The following is a 17,407-nucleotide window of genomic DNA, read 5'->3' on the forward strand; positions in this document are numbered from 1 at the left end:
GGGTACAACTCTACCTCAATACTCAATATATAAGCGAAACAACTGATATGACGATTTACCTATACACACACGTAGAGATATATACTTTGAAGAGGGTGAGAGTGTCCCCGCTCGTCAACACACTACTTTGAGGTTCCAGTCAATCCTCTTGGAGGGGTAATAGAGCGATGTTTCTCGAAGAGAGCACCGCCCTTGTGTAGTTGACAAATTATTTAGACAATTTACATGTTTCTGCACATGCAAGCTACAATTTAAGTTGACGATGGTGAATGGCTAATAAATGTTTAATAAATTGTAAACCGACGTACTGCTTGTATATGTAGGTAACATATGCGGTTTGCGTCCTCGGTCCGCCCAAAATGATGGCTTAGCCGATCAGGTGATCGGCAAACAACGCGGCTGAATGGAAGGTTTAGCAAGAGGGGTTCAATATTCAGCAACCAAAACAGCAATGATGCTCGTAGCCTCATCGCTTAACTTCAAAACTTGGATATTGCCGAAGCTTCTTTCCCAATCTCTCATAAATAACGTCTGATCGCATGTCCTCGTGAGTGGAGAAAATACCACTATGAAAGTGCGGAGAAGGAGATCTAAAATATTGTTTCTGGGGAAATGATCTGGATTTCCCGGTAGCAGTTCCTGGGGAAGCCATGCTAAGCTGTGGGGGAGCCGTACATTTCGGGGGCTAGTAGTAGCAGGTGGAACTTGCATATAACTGCATGGCCCCTCTTCACCGAGACGGGCAGATCAATGCCAAATTTCAGCTTAATTTAATGTCATAGGAGGCCTTGATCAGGCTTACTTCCTTCATCATGGATAGCCCAAAGGCAATGAACCAACATGACATTGTTCATGATGTTATTCATGATGAGGACCCAGACCCTATCAAAGTCACAACGCAGAGTTGCATGACGGAGTCACGCATGCAAGCTGCCTTGCTAAGGGAGAACCCTCGTGTATTTCGAAAGAGCTTTTTGAAGCTGTACGGATGTATTTTTGTTGGATACTTGTGTTCGGCGACAAATGGATTCGACTCTAACACTTTTGGTGAGTTTACAATGTGATGGCAACATCGTTGCATTCCTCTGCTAATACCGCTTTAGGAGGCTTATCGGCCATCCCTCAGTTTACTAAATACTTTGGCATCGACACCCATAATCAAGGCCTTGTTGCAGCTCTCTATGTCATAGGCAACATAGCAGGCTCTTTCTTCGCTGGGCCATGCTCCGATACATATGGCCGCCGCGTAGGCATGGCTATCGGATCGGCCATCTGCGTGGTCGGTGCCATTCTCCAGACTGCTGGTACAAATTTGTCCATGCTCATGGGAGGACGATTTATTCTAGGCATGGGTGCGGTGCTTGTTCAAACAGCCGGTCCCAGTTATGTCGTGGAAATGTCGTATCCCAAATATCGTGCCCAACTTACTGGTGGTTATCAAGCTTGCTTTTTCCTTGGTACCATAGTGTCAACTTGGCTGGAATTTGGACTGAATCATGCCAAAACTACACTTTCGTATCCTTGGAGACTTCCTCTTGCGATTCAGGGTCTTCCATCCGTCATTATCCTTTGTGCCATTTGGTTTATCCCTGAAAGCCCTCGTTGGTATGCACAGCAGCATTTGAATTCACGTCTTCATGGAATAATGCTAACAAAGATGATAGGTATGTGGGCCAAGGACGAGTAGCTGAAGCTAAAAACATACTCATCAAGTATCATGGTGATGGAGACCCAGATGCTCTTGTCGCGAATCTCGAACTACAAGAGATGATCGAAGTCATTGAACTTGATGGTTCCGATAAAAGGTGGTGGGATTTTAGGTCGCTATTTAACACCAGGGCAGCGCGGTATCGAACCTTTCTCGTTACTTGCATCGCCTGGTTCGGAGAGCTCGACTTGCCACCAACAAGTTATTACTTCCCGCTCATGGGTATGTCTTCCCTGATATGATACATTGACCAGCGGGATCATTCTTTGCTCTAACACCAATGGTATAGTCAAGACGGTGGGCATCACCAATGTCAATACCCAACTACTCTTAAACGCGATTCAAACTCCAGTCATGGCTGCTGCCGCACTCTGTGGGCTTAGTGTTGTGCATAAATTTGGTCGCCGCAAACTTCTCATGTTTTCCAGTGCTGGAATGTCCGTGTCCATTGCCATTATAACAGCATGCACTGCTCTACAGGCGGGAAGACCTGCCGTCGGCGGCACTGGTATCGCTTTTCTTTACATTTTTCTCATCGTTTTCGCTTTCGCCTGGGTATGTCTCCGCTCTACTAGTTCCCAGGGATGTCGCTAACTATTTCTGCTTTACGATAGACTCCAATGCAATCACTCTACCCGGTCGAAGTTCTCTCATTCAATTCGAGAGCAAAGGGCATGGCTTATTTGGCATTTATGAACAATGCTGTCAAGGTCATGAATACGTACGTTCCACCAATCGCCATCGCCAATGCCGGCTGGAAATATTACCTCCTTTATGTCTTTTGGGACGCGTTTGGTGTCGTCGTCATTTATTTATTTTTCGTTGAAACGAGGGGCTGGAGCTTGGAAGAAATTGAAGACCTGTTCCAAGCGAAGAATCCTGTTAAAGCAAGTCTTGAGAAGAAGAACATCAGCGTCGCACATGATGGAACCATCACACATGTTCAAGATGATGGAAGCGATGCTTGAGAAAGGCAATCGAAGGATGTTTTAATGATTATACGAGTGTTTTTACAAATAATGAGTTCATAACAGTGTCTCCCAATTAGTTTCTAATGCTAATTCTGATTCATCAATTGCCTCGCAATTTGCTAGTCGGGCGAGCACTTCACATGACCCATCGCGTACGAGAATACAATCTCAGATACAAACTGTAAAAATGCACAAAATTGAAGATCGTCTTCTTTGGTTAGAATCTCATTTCACTGTCCGACTATTGGATCACGTGGGCCAGTACTAATCTTAGTTTCCATCACCAGCTTCCCCCGCAATTTCTCAGCTGTCTCTCCATGTTACATGCCATTTCTTGGTCATACGTCTTATTCAAATGTACAGCAGCCCATGATTGGTTGTAATTCCTACGACCATGATACAGCATCCTCGATGTTGACCGTCGCCGGGGTGTTGCAATCATGGCGCCAGCGCAAGAGGTTCATAGGCGGGTCAGGACTGGTAAGAATCCCGCCACCTACTTCGATATATATAAGGCTGCTAATTCCCCCTCCAGGCTGGTGAGTTAAATGACAATTCGAGAAACGAATCTTCGACGATGCTAATCACAGCTTGCAATGACAAGTATTACATGTCGGAAGCGACATATGAAGTGTTGGTTTATACTGGATTACAATTGGGCTTCTTGTAATCACTAACGCGATGAAGGTGACGAACGGAAACCTCAATGTCGGCACTGCGAAATCAGTCGCCGTGATTGCGAATATGAGGCTCTCGACAATTCCGCCCTGCGCGAGGACGGCAATGGGCTATTCCAGTTCTCAGCAGATCACGTCTGGCTAGAGACACCGTCAGAGAGTGAGCACTTGTTTTCTACATCTATCTCAAAGAGCTGCTTGTATTGATCGAAGACAGTCACATTTATTCATTCTGTTGATGTCGCCGATGACGATAATGAAGAACAGCCATTGAACGCACCGACGCGGGAACACGCGACCAACCAATCGTCAATCAACAAAATCCTCGATCAACCAGCAAATGGTAATGAAGATTATCTCATACCATACACTATTGCATGCTAAATAACATTGCAGAACTATCGCCCAATATTTCTGTACCGGATTCGGGAAGGGACGATATGGTTCCGATCTTAACCCCTGGGCCGTCTCGCGAGGCTGCTAATTTTGCGTCGCCTCATTCATTTACGAGCGGCACTAGCATGGAAACCATTGATCCAGTGAAATCGCTCATCCTTAGACGGACCTCTGGATCTGCTATATATACACAAGGTCCAGCTGAGCCGCTTGGAGATCCACTGATAGCCCGCCTCCTCCATCACTACATCAATAACTTGGCTTGTTGGGTATGTGCCCATCTTCTTCATCATCATCATTATGTTTGTGCTGATCTTATGCAGCTTGATGTAAATGATCCGCAACGCCAATTCGAGACTTTTGTGCCTTACCTTGCGATGAGTTGTCCTATCTTACTCCACGCTGTCCTTGCATTTTCAGCATGCCATCTCAATCGACTAGATGGATCTTGTGATGAGTTTTATGCTGCTCATTACCATGACTTGTGTGTCCAAGGCCTTATACCAGCGTTAGCCGACCCATCTACGACTCTCGATAACGTACTGCCAATATCCACCGTTATTCTTAGGATGTATGAGATGATGAGCTATGAAACAGATCATCAGAGACATCTTCGGGGGTGCTCGTCTTTATTTACGCATAATCGAAAGAACATTGGCTATCGGGCACTCAAAAGGACAGCATTCTGGACCTATTTCCGTGAAGAGATTATGGTCGCCCTTGCAACAGGAAAGCCAACCACCATCGGTCCCCGCAATTGGAAAGTTGACATTACGTGGGGCGGTGATACGGATCACGTAAAAACGGAGAAAATGACCATGTTGACGGCTGAAGTAATAGATTACTGCTTTTCTCGATACCCTGGAAGTCATGATGGTGATGAAAGCAGCTGGGACGAGCTGCAGAATGAAGCAAACGCTTGGAAAGACTCGCTGCCGGAGTCATTTGATCCTGTATATGTTATAGAAGATGGCGAAGGATTTCCGGAAATATTGTACCTTTGCACTTGGCATAGTGAGCCGTACGTTCGCCGATATTTACTTCTTTTGGCTGATATCTTCCAGTTGCGGCGATGCAGTTCTATCACCTGGTAAAGGTGCTTCTTGCCCTACATAATCCACACCGCCCAAGCGGCATTGGGTTTCTACAGTTTGCAAGAGCCGTCGAAGTAAGTTAAAGTTTGATTCAGGTCCCTTAAAATGTTGGTTTAAACGGTTTTCTAACACGAACAAGGGTGAAATACTAAAGCATACAATCCAATTATGCGGCATGACGAAAGCCCTTGGCGATAAATATCCCGGTGCTTTGGTTAACGCCGTGCAGCCTCTGGTTGTTTGTGAGTTCTGTGTCTCAAGTACAAGATTTGTTACTGATACCAGATAATCAGGTGGCCAGAGTTTAAAGAAGCCGGAGCAGCAAGCTGAATTGGTCCGTATGCTACAGAGAATTGAACGAGTTACGACGTTGGCGACTGCTGAAGGAATACAATCATTGCAGGAAGCTTGGAGTTCTCATGGCGATTTGTAATTATAGTCTTCAATACTAATTGTCTTAGTGAATCAAATGGTATCACTTCGCACCATGGGTAGTAGGTGCGTTGCTAGCTGATTACGCGTTGATATTGTCTCTCGTTTGAGTTTTATGTTGCTTCATCTGCTAATGTCCCAAATCTAAATACTCTATAAACGCTCTAGGAGTCGAAATAAGCATGGAAGGTGCATAGCATCTATGCCAAATCTCTAGATTATTATTACCATACCCACTTTACTACTTTACATGTTTGCTTGTTGCTTTACGCTAATGCGGGGGGTTTTGCGGAGAGTCCCGCTCGGGGCTCGCTATATTTGCAAGCGAAAGCCCGGGACGTGTTCTTCACAAATAAAATAGCTCGTGCCAATCACATTATAGGATACCAATTGGTGCCGAAAGCCGGTAAAAACAAGTAGGCTTGTGCTCCGATGACGTATTTTAACGCCGGAGAGAGACACAGCCTATATGTAGCTCAGCGATATATATGTGTATGCCCTCCCACTGGAAGACCACATCTGCCGAGCACATCCGTATTGCGAAAACAGGTATCTTACAATTCAATGCTAATTATTAAATGAATACACACCTTACACTGATATGAGGATAGCAATTCATCAGTGAGTTGCATCAAGAAATATTGAGAACGTATACCTATTCTCCCCTTTCAACCGGGCTGAGAGATTTACAGTATTGAATGGGGGGCTCTCCCCTTTGCTTTTTTACTTTGAGACAGAAAACAGTCCATAATAATGACATACCGTGCTGGAAATCGCTTCGCAATCCCTAGCCTAGCTGCATTGCATGCCGATCTTTTAGCCTTCACCGTCCTTCTTCCCGCCGGATGTGGGGACTAGAAAGTCATGGAACTTCCAGATCTGCCATTGTTACACAGAATTCAATTCTCTTAGGTGTGATTCTAGACACAACTTTGTACATGTACCCAGGAACTGATTCTCGATGCCAATACGTGCGCTTCTATGTCAGCGCCACTCAGACTATCTCCACCAATACCCTCTTCAATCCCTGATCCAATGAAAGCCATTGAGTGTATAAAGACTATTATAAGGCCACAGATATCTCAGTCTTCCGCCTAGAGTATTGCTGTTGGGAGAATAGTTTCGAAGACTCTAAATGAGGAAAATCTAGGGTTGCGTGGAAAACTTTCCAAGATGTACCGCATTTGGAATATATATGGTAAGCTTTATACATCACAGCACTCCCGAACTTGAATGGGAGTTCTGAAAAATAGAGCAAGCACTGATATAATGTGTTGCAGTTCTTGCCGCGTTTGGCACCATCGGCGGCATGATCTTCGGCTTCGAGATCAGCTCCATGAGTGCGTGGATCGGTTCAGAACAATATCTCGAATATTTTAACCACCCAAACTCATCTGAGCAAGGTGGTATCACAGCTTCCATGTCCGCTGGCTCCTTTATTGGCTCTCTTCTATCTGGGTGGCTCGCTGACCGTATTGGCCGCCGGTTGGCTATCCAAATTGCTTCTGTGGATTGGATTATTGGCGCTGTTCTACAATGCTCTGCTCAAAATGTCGCTCATCTTGTCGTGGGCCGCATTGTTAGTGGGCTTGCCATTGGTATAACAAGCTCTCAGTGTATCGTCTATCTCGCGGAACTGGCGCCCTCTCGTTCTCGTGGACGAATTGTTGGTATTCAACAATGGTCCATTGATTGGGGTAAGAATGGTCTTCCAAATGGCTGCCTATATACAGAAGAATTAATGAAAGCGATCAGGGATTTTGATTATGTACCTTATTTCGTATGGCTGTTCTGTTTCTATCCACCGACCGGCAGCTTTCCGAATTGCCTGGGGCCTCCAGGCTGTTCCTGGAGCTGTCTTGTTCGTTTCTCTTTTCTTTTTCCCAGAATCTCCACGCTGGCTTGCCTCCAAAGATCGCTGGGAGGAATGTCACGATGTCCTCGCCAATCTGCACGCCAAAGGAGATCGAGATAACCTCGAGGTGCTAGCTGAGCTAGAGGAGGTTAGAGAAGCAGCAAGAATCGCAGCAGAGTCAAAGGAAATTGGCTACCTAGGTTTGTTCACTCCGAAAATGTGGAAGCGAACAGTTATCGGTGTCAGTGCCCAAGTCTGGCAACAGCTTCTTGGTGGTAATGTTATGCTGTATTACCTTGTCTATATCTTTAACATGGCCGGCATGGTGAGAGTACCCCATATCATTGCATTTCACGACACCATTATTAACAAGAAAGCCAGTCGGGGAATGCTGCTCTGACATCTTCTATTATCCAATATGTTATTTTTCTTGTCACTACTGGAGGAGTCCTTTTTGTAATCGATCGCATGGGCCGCCGGTGGCTACTCATTGTTGGCGCCCTAATTTGCGGTGTCATCCACTTTGTTGTGGGTGCCATGATGGCTGTTTACGGGCATCATGTGGACAGTGTTGATGGTAAGCATCAAGCTGTGGGCCGTTTTCTCTTCGTTGGATCGCCTGCTGAGCCATACTATAGGTAACGATATCCTGAAATGGCAGATTAGCGGCCCGCCCGCCAAGGCAGTTATTGCTCTATGTTACATTTTTGTCGGAGTTTGTAAGTTTCAATTCTCATCTATCCCTTGACTAAACTGTTGCTAATATTGCATTAGATGGTGAGCCGATCTGTTGTTGATCATTAACCCAACGTTCTCTATCTATACTGATACTTAATTTAGGCGTTACGTGGGCCCCTGGGGCGTGGATTTACTGCGGTGAAGTCTTTCCCTTGAAATATCGCGCCAAGGGCGTTGGTCTCGCAGCTGCAGGAAATTGGGCGTAAGTAAACAAGGCTAATGCCATGGATAACGCCAGAATGTCTTCAATCGCCATATACTAACGCTTCAAGTAGTTTTAACCTTGCTTTGGCCTTCTTTGTTCCCCCAGCCTTTACAAATATTCAGTGGAAGGCCTACATGATCTTTGGAACCTTTTGCATTGCTATGGTCTTCCATATCTACTTTATGTACCCGGAAACGGTGAAGAAGTCTCTCGAAGAGATTGATACACTGTTTGAAAGCGACATTCCGGCATGGCGCAGTGCGAAAGCAGTGGGCACGTTTGAAGAGAAAGTAGCACGAGCAAAGGAAGTGGGAGGTTTGGACGACCTCAAGAAACAAGCCAAAGTGAATCACAAAGAGAATGTATGATAGGCCTACATCCATAGCATATTCAGCGCTATTTAGAAGCGAATACTAAGCCATAGAAACTGGCGCAAATAAAAGATGCCAAAAAAAGATGGGCTGGGAACTCTTAATTTATTGATCGTGATTTAATTCTTAATATTCAGCTGATCCAACACCCATCGAACTTGGTCTGCAATAGCATCTGGTCTCTCAAGGTGGATGCTGTGACCGCTGTCTGGAACGAAAGTGAAAACAGACCGTGTAGACAATCTCAGCATTTCCTTTTGCATTCTTGCCTCGGCTTCATTAGTCTCCGAAATAACTTTACGCATGTAAGCTCTTTGCGTTTCCGTGCCATTCCCAGCGGACACACCAGCGTCATACATCTTTTGTAAGTCCTGAGCGTAATTGGCTTGCAGAACGCTCACAGGGCGATCTCCCAACAACGGCGCCTTTCCTATTTCAAGATGTCCCTTCTCTTTCAAAACTGGCGCGCTGGCCAGGTAGAAGCTTATTTCAGCCTTTGCAGTTTGCTCGTGTCTTGCACTAGCCTCTTCCTCCAATAAAGCCTGCCACTCAGCATTGGTCAACTTGTGGCAACTCTCAGATCGGATTCGCAGCCCCTCCGGCCCCTCCAGCTCACCGAGCACCGCATCGATGGTTTCATCAGGGCGGGTTGGCGGTGTCGCCTCGGTATTGGCATCAACAAAGACAACGCCAGCGATGTCATCCAAGCTGTCTTTGTGCAGGTGAATGAACTCGCGCGACGTAATTCCTGCATACGAATGTGCGATTATGATGTATGGCGGCTTGATGTCGGCGGCTTTGAGAAGAAGATCCAACTCAAGTGCCATTCTAGTAGATGTGGGCTGTACTTCTGCCGGAGCGTTGTCGCTAGCACCAAATCCCGATCGCTCATAAGAGAACGTCCGCACAAATTTGCCCAGAAGACCTATGGTAGCTGACCATTCAAGCACACTGCTTGTCAGGCCAGCCATGATGACAACCGCCGGTTCATTTGGCTTTCTAGGCGGCCCAGTAACGCTCAACTGTAAGCGGTGGCTGCCAATAGAGACAAGACCGCTCTTGGTCTCGTCTATTTCCCACGGATTGTCAGACATCTTCCGGCTCGACTCTGATCTGTTGCTGATTTTCTCAAATTTTCATTTTACCCCGCCATTGCAATTATATATGAGTCCACGCGTACAAAGTAGTGCTCGTAAGCATCTACCTAATAAGGCTTGACAACACTCAGAACAAACGGCGTCGATCCTGATTGGCGGCATTGCAGCGGACCAGGCAAGATTACCAATTTCTCTACCCACTTCGGTAACTATTAAGCGTGATTATTAATCATATCTCGTTATTGTTTCCTTCAGCCAGGCAACTGTCGTAAACCGATTTGCTTCATCTTCAAACCACGAAGTTGGCTATCTTCAAGATGCCGGAGATCAATTCCCACATGTCGACTGGCAGCCGACGGTACATGAGCAAACGGCAACGTCCCTGTGATTTTTGCCGTGCTCGAAAATCTGCATGTCGTATAGAGGGTGGCCCTCCATGCCGCATGTGCCTCTTACACTCTCGCCTGTGTACATTTGTTGAGACCACCTCAATGCACAGACTCTCTACCAATGCAAAATCTCTTCCTCAAAATGTTACAATATCAGAATCTCTCAGATCACCTTCGAGAGATCAAGCCGTTTCACCTATTTCGCTGCCTGAACAGCTCTTACTTGACAATACTTCGTCAGGAAGTCCATCAATTGATTCAGCATTGAACTCATCTTCTGGCCAGTTGTCGTATGACATTCCTTCCGAAATTGGTCTTTTATCTTGGGAGCAAATTGATGCCAATTTTGTCAACTTTCAACCAAGTCTCGCACATGATTTTCTGGGTGACTTGGGGCCACAGGACGAAACTCGGCTACATGAAGGCGTGCCCCCCGAGGTCTTACTCGACAACGACGATACTGACAGCACCCCTCAGTTTGTTGGCACTACGGGAGAATTTGAGCCATGTTTGTTTGGGCACTATCTCAGAGATACATCTGGTCGCTTGCCTTTCAAAAAGCTCACCTTGCAATCTGTTCACCTCGGTTGCCTACCTGCTCATTTTATGCTTACCTCGCAGTCTCTGTATTCACAGAGCCGTGAGGAAGCTGGTTTAGCAACAAACATTGAAGCAAAGAAATCCAGAGAACAATTAGACTTACTTGTTCCTATAGATATTGGGGAGCGGTTGATTCGTCTCTACGAACGCTTCATAGCTCCGCAATATCCCATCTTCTCAACTCAATCGCGTCCTTCACCCAAATCATCACCCACATATCTATTAGCAGCCATTTACGCTATTGCACAACCGTTTATGCAATTTGATGATGTATTAACACTAGACCTGGCTTATGATCCATTGCCAACTTCGGCCTTATTACAGATCTCGCTCAAGGCTTTAGAGTTTGAGATACATGGCCCAACTCTTCCTGTTGTTCAAGCTTTCATATTGCTCCTTGCGCGGCCCACTCCTCATCATCTCATCTCCGATTCATCCTTCAGGTGCAAATTACTAGGCACCCTTATCTCAGCGGCTCATACGCTTGGGTTGCACATGGACCCTGTTGAGTGGTCTATTCCTCGCTGGCAGGCGACCCAGCGGCGAAGGTTATCTTTCATAATCTTCAAGATTGATACGTGGATGGCTTCCAGCTTAGGAAGGCCTCCTCTTTTGAATGAAGAAAACTGGCTCATCACCTCTATGTCTGCAGAGGATGGATACGGAGCTTGCATAGACGAGGCGGATTGGAGAGACTTCATCCAGCATGCCCAGCTCGTGTCTACTCTGCGCAGGGTACTCTCTGAACTCCAGTATGTCTTTATTGTGTCCAAAATCACTCTTTAATACTAACGGTTTGCTATTCTATAGTTCTTTGAGAGCTTTATCTCAATTATCATCTAATATTCAGCAGACATTGGGTATTTCCATGAAAATCCTAGAGGAGCTCTCCATCTGGCATAATACTACTATTATATCATCCTCGGATGACGCACCAGCATCTGTAATCAACTTATTAGCTTACCACTACACACATATCAACATCTGCCGTGCTCTCTTAAGGTGTCATGCCACGGATGGGCAATCGAATCCGTCTTCAACTGATGCTGACATGCAGCGTGCGCGCCATGAAGCTGGAAGGTGCCTGTCAAATGCATTACTTTTTGTCAATAAGCTGAAACTCGATGCATCTTCTCAGTTTTGGCCAGCTTGGGCGCCATTGGCCTTTTCTTCGATCGTCAATCTCATGCTGCATTTGCTCGTAATGTCAAGCTCATCAGAGGAAGCCAAGCAGAGAATGCAGACCGTTCTGGATACCCGCGACTCACTCAGAATACGGTCAAAACAATTACCTATTCTCCGACTGGGACTCTTGAGGATTGATTCTGTATTCTGGAAAGGTCTAGACCAAATCTTCGTCTTGCAGCCGCATATATACGAAGCTCTCAGCCCTGAGTTTATGGGTTTGCGAAACACTGTGTAGGGCATTTTTTAGACGATAAAATACATCTAGTTAGATATCAAAGCCACTAAAAACCATATGTCTCGAACACCGCAAAGATCCAGCTCTTATACAACCTCCAAAGCAGGCTTAAAAAGTGTGAGAGCCGCTAATGACATTGCATCTACAGCAGCATCCAGGCTCTGAATGGTGGGAGCAAAGAGTGGCGAGTGATTATAAGGAATCTCATTCAATTTCCCATTCTTTTTAGCGGCATCCCATTGGATTGGATCTGTTGAACCGAAGAACCATATGACCATAGGAGCTCCAACCGCAGTTGCCAAGATCGATACGTCTTCACTTGCAGTTACCACGTCCATATGCTCAAGTTGCGATCCAAAATAAGATGCGAAACTCTTCTCAAGCGTTTGGGCGGTAGCATCGTCGTTTATAGTCGCAGGAGTAGACGAAATGGTCTCGATCAGTGGCTCACGATCGCATCCGCCTGCTTTGCATGCAGCCTCGACAATTCTCCTCACGGATGCAAGTATTCGGTCAATAATGTCATTTGTAAGTGCCCGAATATTAATCTTCAGATCCAAGGAATCGGGTATAATATTTGGAGCATCTCCGGCGTGTATGCTTCCACACGTAACAACCGCTAGTTGCCCAGGGTCAATTTGGCGGCTGACAATTGTTTGTAGCTGAACCACAATCGAAGACCCAATGATGATGGGATCAACACAATCCTGAGGAGCCGAACCATGCCCACCGCGACCGAAGATGCGAATCTGTAAAGACACACTTGCCGTCATGGTTGGACCACTCCTCAGATGGATCGTCCCGCATCGTCTGTTGTCGACATGCTGTGTCAGGACAATATCAGGGTGGGGAATTTTGTCATAGAGCCCATCATCCACCATTGCCTTGGCACCATTCAGGTGTTCTTCTGCAGGCTGAAATAGGCAAATGAGAGTTCCTTGCCAATGAGAACGAGCGCTCAGCAGTAGCTTAGCTACGGCCATCATAGACGAAACATGAGTATCATGGCCGCAGGCGTGCATAACTGGTTTCTCGACACCACTCTTGTCGACCTGGGTTCTCACGCTTGCATAAGGGAGGCCCGTCTTCTCTAACAAGGGCAATGCATCCATATCGGCGCGCAAAAGGATTGTAGGACCCTCTCCGTTGGTGAGCACCCCAGCAAGGCCATGACCGCCGATCTTTGTAAAAACTTCGAAACTGCCCAGAGAAGTGAGGTAATCGGCAACAATACGGGATGTTCCCTCTTCTTGTCCTGACAGTTCAGGCATGCTATGTAATTGGCGATATGTATCACGGTAAAATGTCATATCAGGGCGGTATTTTTTTATGAGAGACGCCGCACGTTGGGACGTCCCATCGTCAGCGTCAGTTGTCTTCTTATCTGTTTCTTATTAGTCCAATTAACCCCCAATTTGGGATATCGCACGTACAAGTCATGTTCGCGATAGCAACATATATATCGTATTCTTTGTCGGTGTATCAGACAATCGATGATCAATTCGAGTCATTTCTCTAGGTATTGCTCCCTTATATAACCGGCCCGGGCGATTAAACCCCCGCAGCGGTTCAATGCATGATTAGAATTGAATCCATATCTCCATTTGCAGATCCCAGGTAGACAGCGTCCAATAAAATGAAACGCCGCTATCATTGGCGAGTGAATGCAGCTAGCTGCGATGGACGCCGAAAATGTACTACAGTCTCTCTACAGCTTCATTGAGTCAACGAATACAGAATTTACACGAAGTCTTTCGCCGTTCATCATATCACTCAATATTAGAGTCATACATGGGCCATGGGCTTTAAGAGGTGTATTTTGTGAAGTTCCTATTATGATATACGAATTTTCATCCCTGCATTGAAAGATGGTTCTATGAAACCTCAATTCTAGCGACCCTTCATTATCCATCTCTTTGGTATCCGACCAATTCGCACGCCCTTTCTCAACCCGAAATCTCTTATTATATCGAAGATTCAAGACGTGCATCGCCGTTAAAAGTGAGTTATTTTCTCCAAGATCCCGGCCACGATTTCTCATACTAGTCCAACAGCGCCCTCTCCGCAGCACCCCGCGCATGTAGCTCCAAAGTGTTGAACATCGGAATATCGGGTCGATCCTTTTGTTCAATAAGTAGCGGGATCTCCGTGCACCCCAGGATCACACCCTGTGCTCCTCGAGAGACCAACTCGTCAACAATCTTCAGGTAGCCTTGTCTTGACTCCTCTGTGAATTGGGATTTGGCAAGTTCGTTGAAGATTACGTCGTCAATGTAAATTTGTTCTTCGTCTGTTGGTACAATAATGTTTATTCCGAAACGGCTTGAGAACTCATTCGGCAGATAGTCCGAGGACATGGTGGCCTTGGTTCCCAGCAAGGCAACGGTGTGCAGCTTTAGATCCAGTATCGCTTGGGCTGTTGGATCAGCGATGTGATAAAGAGGAATCTTCACATCCTTCATGAACGCCTCAGAAACCCGGTGCCAAGTGTTCGAGACGCAGATGATGAAATCGGCTCCAGCTCTCTCCAAGCTCAGAGCCTTTCCATGCAAGTACTCTCCTCCTTCTTCCCACAGATTGTTGTTCACGAAATGAGCGCTGCGCTCAAAGTTCATGGAATTGATAATAATTTCGCCGGTATAAAAGCCTCCAAGCTTTGCGCGGATGTGCGCATTGATCAGCTTGTAGTATTCAACCGTCGCTAAGTCGGTGCTGCCGCCGATGATGCCGACTGTCTTCATGGCTGCTCAATAGTATTCCAAATTTTCCGCTTGGTGCTAGTCTTCAATGAAGTTGAAGTTGATATCTTCGGTCGAACATCTAGGGGAGTATAACAACTCAGTTGATCTCTCAGGCGATTTAAAAGGTCTTTCCAGAGCGGCTAAAATCGGACAATATGGCGACTATGAGAGCAACTGAAGTGGATCAACTGTCTCCAAATTCATGTCATGAAGCGCCCTGAACGGAGCCACCCAGAACGAAGGGCGTACACCAACAGCAATCTACTCCAAGTAACTATGGAATATTACACCCGACACTAAACAAGCCGCTGAAGAATTGCCATAGGTTCCACTAGGTGACTAGCGACAAGGCAACTATCCGCGAATGGCATTACACTCTTCCAAATAAGGAATTACAGAGAGAATAAGACGTCTATAGCATATTTAATTTAGAATTACATCGACGGCTGACAGTCAGTCGTTTACAAATGTAGTAGCTAGTATCTATAATTTAGTTAATACCAAATATACGTCCGTCTCAACAATTAACTTGTGATAGAAGCAAAGTGATGATGCGTCAATGCTGACTCGCGGTAGGCTTTAGTTGAGTACGTCATATCCATTGAATACTCCATTTATTGCTATGATGTCGTTCAGATTTATCTAGCGAACTCAATGGAAACTTCCTCGGTACAACCTTCGTAGGTCACAATAAGCGGCTCAAATGATACTGGCTCATCTATTTCTTAAGTAGCGCAAAATGCAGCAGGACTCTTATCTTTATGCTTCTTCATGAGCTAATCTCTTCTCTCTATACTCTAGATTGATATATACCAAACCGAGTATATCTGTCTTCCTCCCCAAATCCGGGAATATCTACCCTCCTCTCTTCACTGATACTCACCTGCACCCGCCATCGAGTGTCTGTTTTCATCCCAATCTCATCCCACAACTTCTGAAAGCTTTCCTGGTTGTGTAAGAAAGATTTCATTCTTCCGTCTCTTTCTCTTGGTCTATGAGTACCTATTTGTCTACCGAAGATCAGAGCATCGGTCGTTCCCGGTTTTAAAAATCGTGCTATTCGCACTCCAATCTTCACCTGCTGCTCCCATGTAAATAAATGGAAGAAATTTGCCGCATGTATGAGTGTGATCTTGCCATCCAACTTATCCAAAGCCTTGTCCTCGAGATTTAACAAGTCGCCAGCTACGAAAGTCAAGCCGCACCCTTCATCATTGAATAACTCCGTGCCAATAGAAATAAACTCGGGGTGCAGATCCGTACCGAACAACCGGTTCGGCTCGATTCCATCGTGAACCATCTTTCGAAGTACTTGGCCAATACAACATCCAATATCAAGGAGTGTATCTATGGAGTTTGACCCAGTATCAAGATCATTCGGCTGCTTTAGCCGTTCAAATGCGATCTTGAAATGAGAGTCTTGCATGCTGCGCAAATTGAGAAAGCTCCATCGACCAATACATGGATACATGGCTACCTCCCAGAGTTTTTTACGCTGCCAAGAGGGTATCAGATATGAATGACAAGAAGGCCGTAGACTAGAAACGAAAATGGAAATATTACTGACCGTGCTGACAAGGACTTCATCGGTTTCGTTGGGGGGCACTTTGCTGTATTCCTCCAGCAGCTCGCGGAAGGGGCCGAGTTCGTCTGGAAGATCTTCGACATAAGTGAATCTTTTCCAACGATCTAAAGCTGTTTCGTGGTGCATTTGATCAACATGGGACATTGTATCCCGCTTCTTCGTATTCCCGAATTGTTCTGATAACTTCAGGGTTGAGTTGCAGCCCGAGTGATGACAGTGACGGATATCAGAGCGGCACCGCACAGGTGCTATATCTCTTAAAGATTATGATGTTAAAGAAACGAGAAGAAATTTGACTTGGAGAAACGAGTAGATTGAGAACACTTGTCTCTCCGCCTCCTCATTCACGGGATTCCAGCCAGGCAGCCGGACTTCGGCGCTTTTTAGATCCGCCTACTGTATTCGCGCCAACTACTAGTTCAATGTTCTAACAGTTTCAAGTACGGAATACAAGTATAGAAAGCACTCTGAATCCCGCCCCCAAAAAAGTTCAACATCATAACGGAATTGAGCAGCACGCTGAAGACAAGTACGTGCTACAATCTGTAGATCAATGGATTTCGAAATGCTGCCAAGAAGGTTACCACAACCGGCTAAATCTCAGTTATGCGGGTGATTGAACCTGGTTTAGATTTCATGACCAAGTAAAAAACCGACGGTGATTATAGGACTAATCAATAAAGCGTCGTTGCTGGGGATTTCGACGACTGGGAGTTGAGCTTGACTGTTATCTCAAGCACGCCATTTCGCACGGCTTCAGGAATTTAAATGCGTCCGAGATCTTTCCATGAGCCGCTTACAACTAGCAGGAGATTAATCACTAAATTAAATAGATTTACTCCGTTGTTGATGCTGATAAGAAGATGTGTATGAAGCAACAGAGTCAGACAAATTATTGAATGATCTACAAAGCTATGGTGCGCGCGTATGGGGCTCGATGCTACATATCGTATTTCTTTCCATGAAAAGAGGTCTAAATTGAGGAAGGCAACCATTCAAAAGCCCAGTACCTTCCTATTCAAGATCACCGCCTCTAGTAGCAAGCCATCTTATAATGTGATCTTCTGCCAAAAACCCAGATAAGCGGTTTATGGCACTAGACTTAAATGGAGCTTTAAGCACTTA

General features: G+C 45.7%; 8 protein-coding genes across 8 annotated transcripts; 4 read left to right on the forward strand and 4 right to left on the reverse strand.

Moving 5' to 3' along the window:
* Window positions 1-812: 812 nt before the first annotated feature.
* Window positions 813-2,676, forward strand: T069G_10245 (sugar transporter domain-containing protein; the record flags this gene model as incomplete). Its single annotated transcript, XM_056177455.1, has 6 exons — window positions 813-1,047; window positions 1,104-1,382; window positions 1,443-1,605; window positions 1,665-1,930; window positions 1,998-2,263; window positions 2,323-2,676. 6 exons carry the CDS (start codon window positions 813-815, stop codon window positions 2,674-2,676), a joined length of 1,563 nt encoding a protein of 520 aa, XP_056023745.1.
* Window positions 2,677-3,119: 443 nt separating this feature from the next.
* T069G_10246 (fungal specific transcription factor domain-containing protein) lies at window positions 3,120-5,279 on the forward strand (the record flags this gene model as incomplete). The annotated part of the gene is made up of 10 exons (XM_056177456.1): window positions 3,120-3,159; window positions 3,215-3,218; window positions 3,284-3,312; window positions 3,367-3,516; window positions 3,574-3,699; window positions 3,753-4,021; window positions 4,076-4,766; window positions 4,817-4,920; window positions 4,986-5,088; window positions 5,140-5,279. 10 exons carry the CDS (start codon window positions 3,120-3,122, stop codon window positions 5,277-5,279), a joined length of 1,656 nt encoding a protein of 551 aa, XP_056023746.1.
* Window positions 5,280-6,451: 1,172 nt separating this feature from the next.
* Window positions 6,452-8,444, forward strand: T069G_10247 (sugar transporter domain-containing protein; the record flags this gene model as incomplete). Its single annotated transcript, XM_056177457.1, has 7 exons — window positions 6,452-6,476; window positions 6,559-6,975; window positions 7,034-7,458; window positions 7,515-7,710; window positions 7,772-7,852; window positions 7,974-8,073; window positions 8,147-8,444. The coding sequence occupies 7 exons, from the start codon at window positions 6,452-6,454 to the stop codon at window positions 8,442-8,444; spliced, it is 1,542 nt and encodes a 513-aa protein (XP_056023747.1).
* A 122-nt stretch (window positions 8,445-8,566) lies between these two features.
* Window positions 8,567-9,541, reverse strand: T069G_10248 (alpha/beta hydrolase family domain-containing protein; the record flags this gene model as incomplete). The annotated part of the gene is made up of 1 exon (XM_056177458.1): window positions 8,567-9,541. The coding sequence occupies one exon, from the start codon at window positions 9,539-9,541 to the stop codon at window positions 8,567-8,569; it is 975 nt and encodes a 324-aa protein (XP_056023748.1).
* Window positions 9,542-10,035: 494 nt separating this feature from the next.
* Window positions 10,036-11,956, forward strand: T069G_10249 (fungal specific transcription factor domain-containing protein; the record flags this gene model as incomplete). Its single annotated transcript, XM_056177459.1, has 3 exons — window positions 10,036-10,441; window positions 10,649-11,285; window positions 11,344-11,956. 3 exons carry the CDS (start codon window positions 10,036-10,038, stop codon window positions 11,954-11,956), a joined length of 1,656 nt encoding a protein of 551 aa, XP_056023749.1.
* An 86-nt stretch (window positions 11,957-12,042) lies between these two features.
* Window positions 12,043-13,227, reverse strand: T069G_10250 (peptidase family m20/M25/M40 domain-containing protein; the record flags this gene model as incomplete). The annotated part of the gene is made up of 1 exon (XM_056177460.1): window positions 12,043-13,227. The coding sequence occupies one exon, from the start codon at window positions 13,225-13,227 to the stop codon at window positions 12,043-12,045; it is 1,185 nt and encodes a 394-aa protein (XP_056023750.1).
* A 771-nt stretch (window positions 13,228-13,998) lies between these two features.
* T069G_10251 (asp/Glu/Hydantoin racemase domain-containing protein) lies at window positions 13,999-14,571 on the reverse strand (the record flags this gene model as incomplete). The annotated part of the gene is made up of 1 exon (XM_056177461.1): window positions 13,999-14,571. One exon carries the CDS (start codon window positions 14,569-14,571, stop codon window positions 13,999-14,001), a length of 573 nt encoding a protein of 190 aa, XP_056023751.1.
* A 1,046-nt stretch (window positions 14,572-15,617) lies between these two features.
* On the reverse strand, window positions 15,618-16,426 carry T069G_10252 (methyltransferase domain-containing protein; the record flags this gene model as incomplete). The annotated part of the gene is made up of 3 exons (XM_056177462.1): window positions 15,618-15,643; window positions 15,712-16,192; window positions 16,265-16,426. The coding sequence occupies 3 exons, from the start codon at window positions 16,424-16,426 to the stop codon at window positions 15,618-15,620; spliced, it is 669 nt and encodes a 222-aa protein (XP_056023752.1).
* Between the last annotated feature and the right edge of the window lie 981 nt (window positions 16,427-17,407).

Source organism: Trichoderma breve (genome assembly GCF_028502605.1).
Source record: "Trichoderma breve strain T069 chromosome 7 map unlocalized scaffold00007, whole genome shotgun sequence".
In the NCBI taxonomy this organism is placed as follows: domain Eukaryota; kingdom Fungi; phylum Ascomycota; class Sordariomycetes; order Hypocreales; family Hypocreaceae; genus Trichoderma; species Trichoderma breve.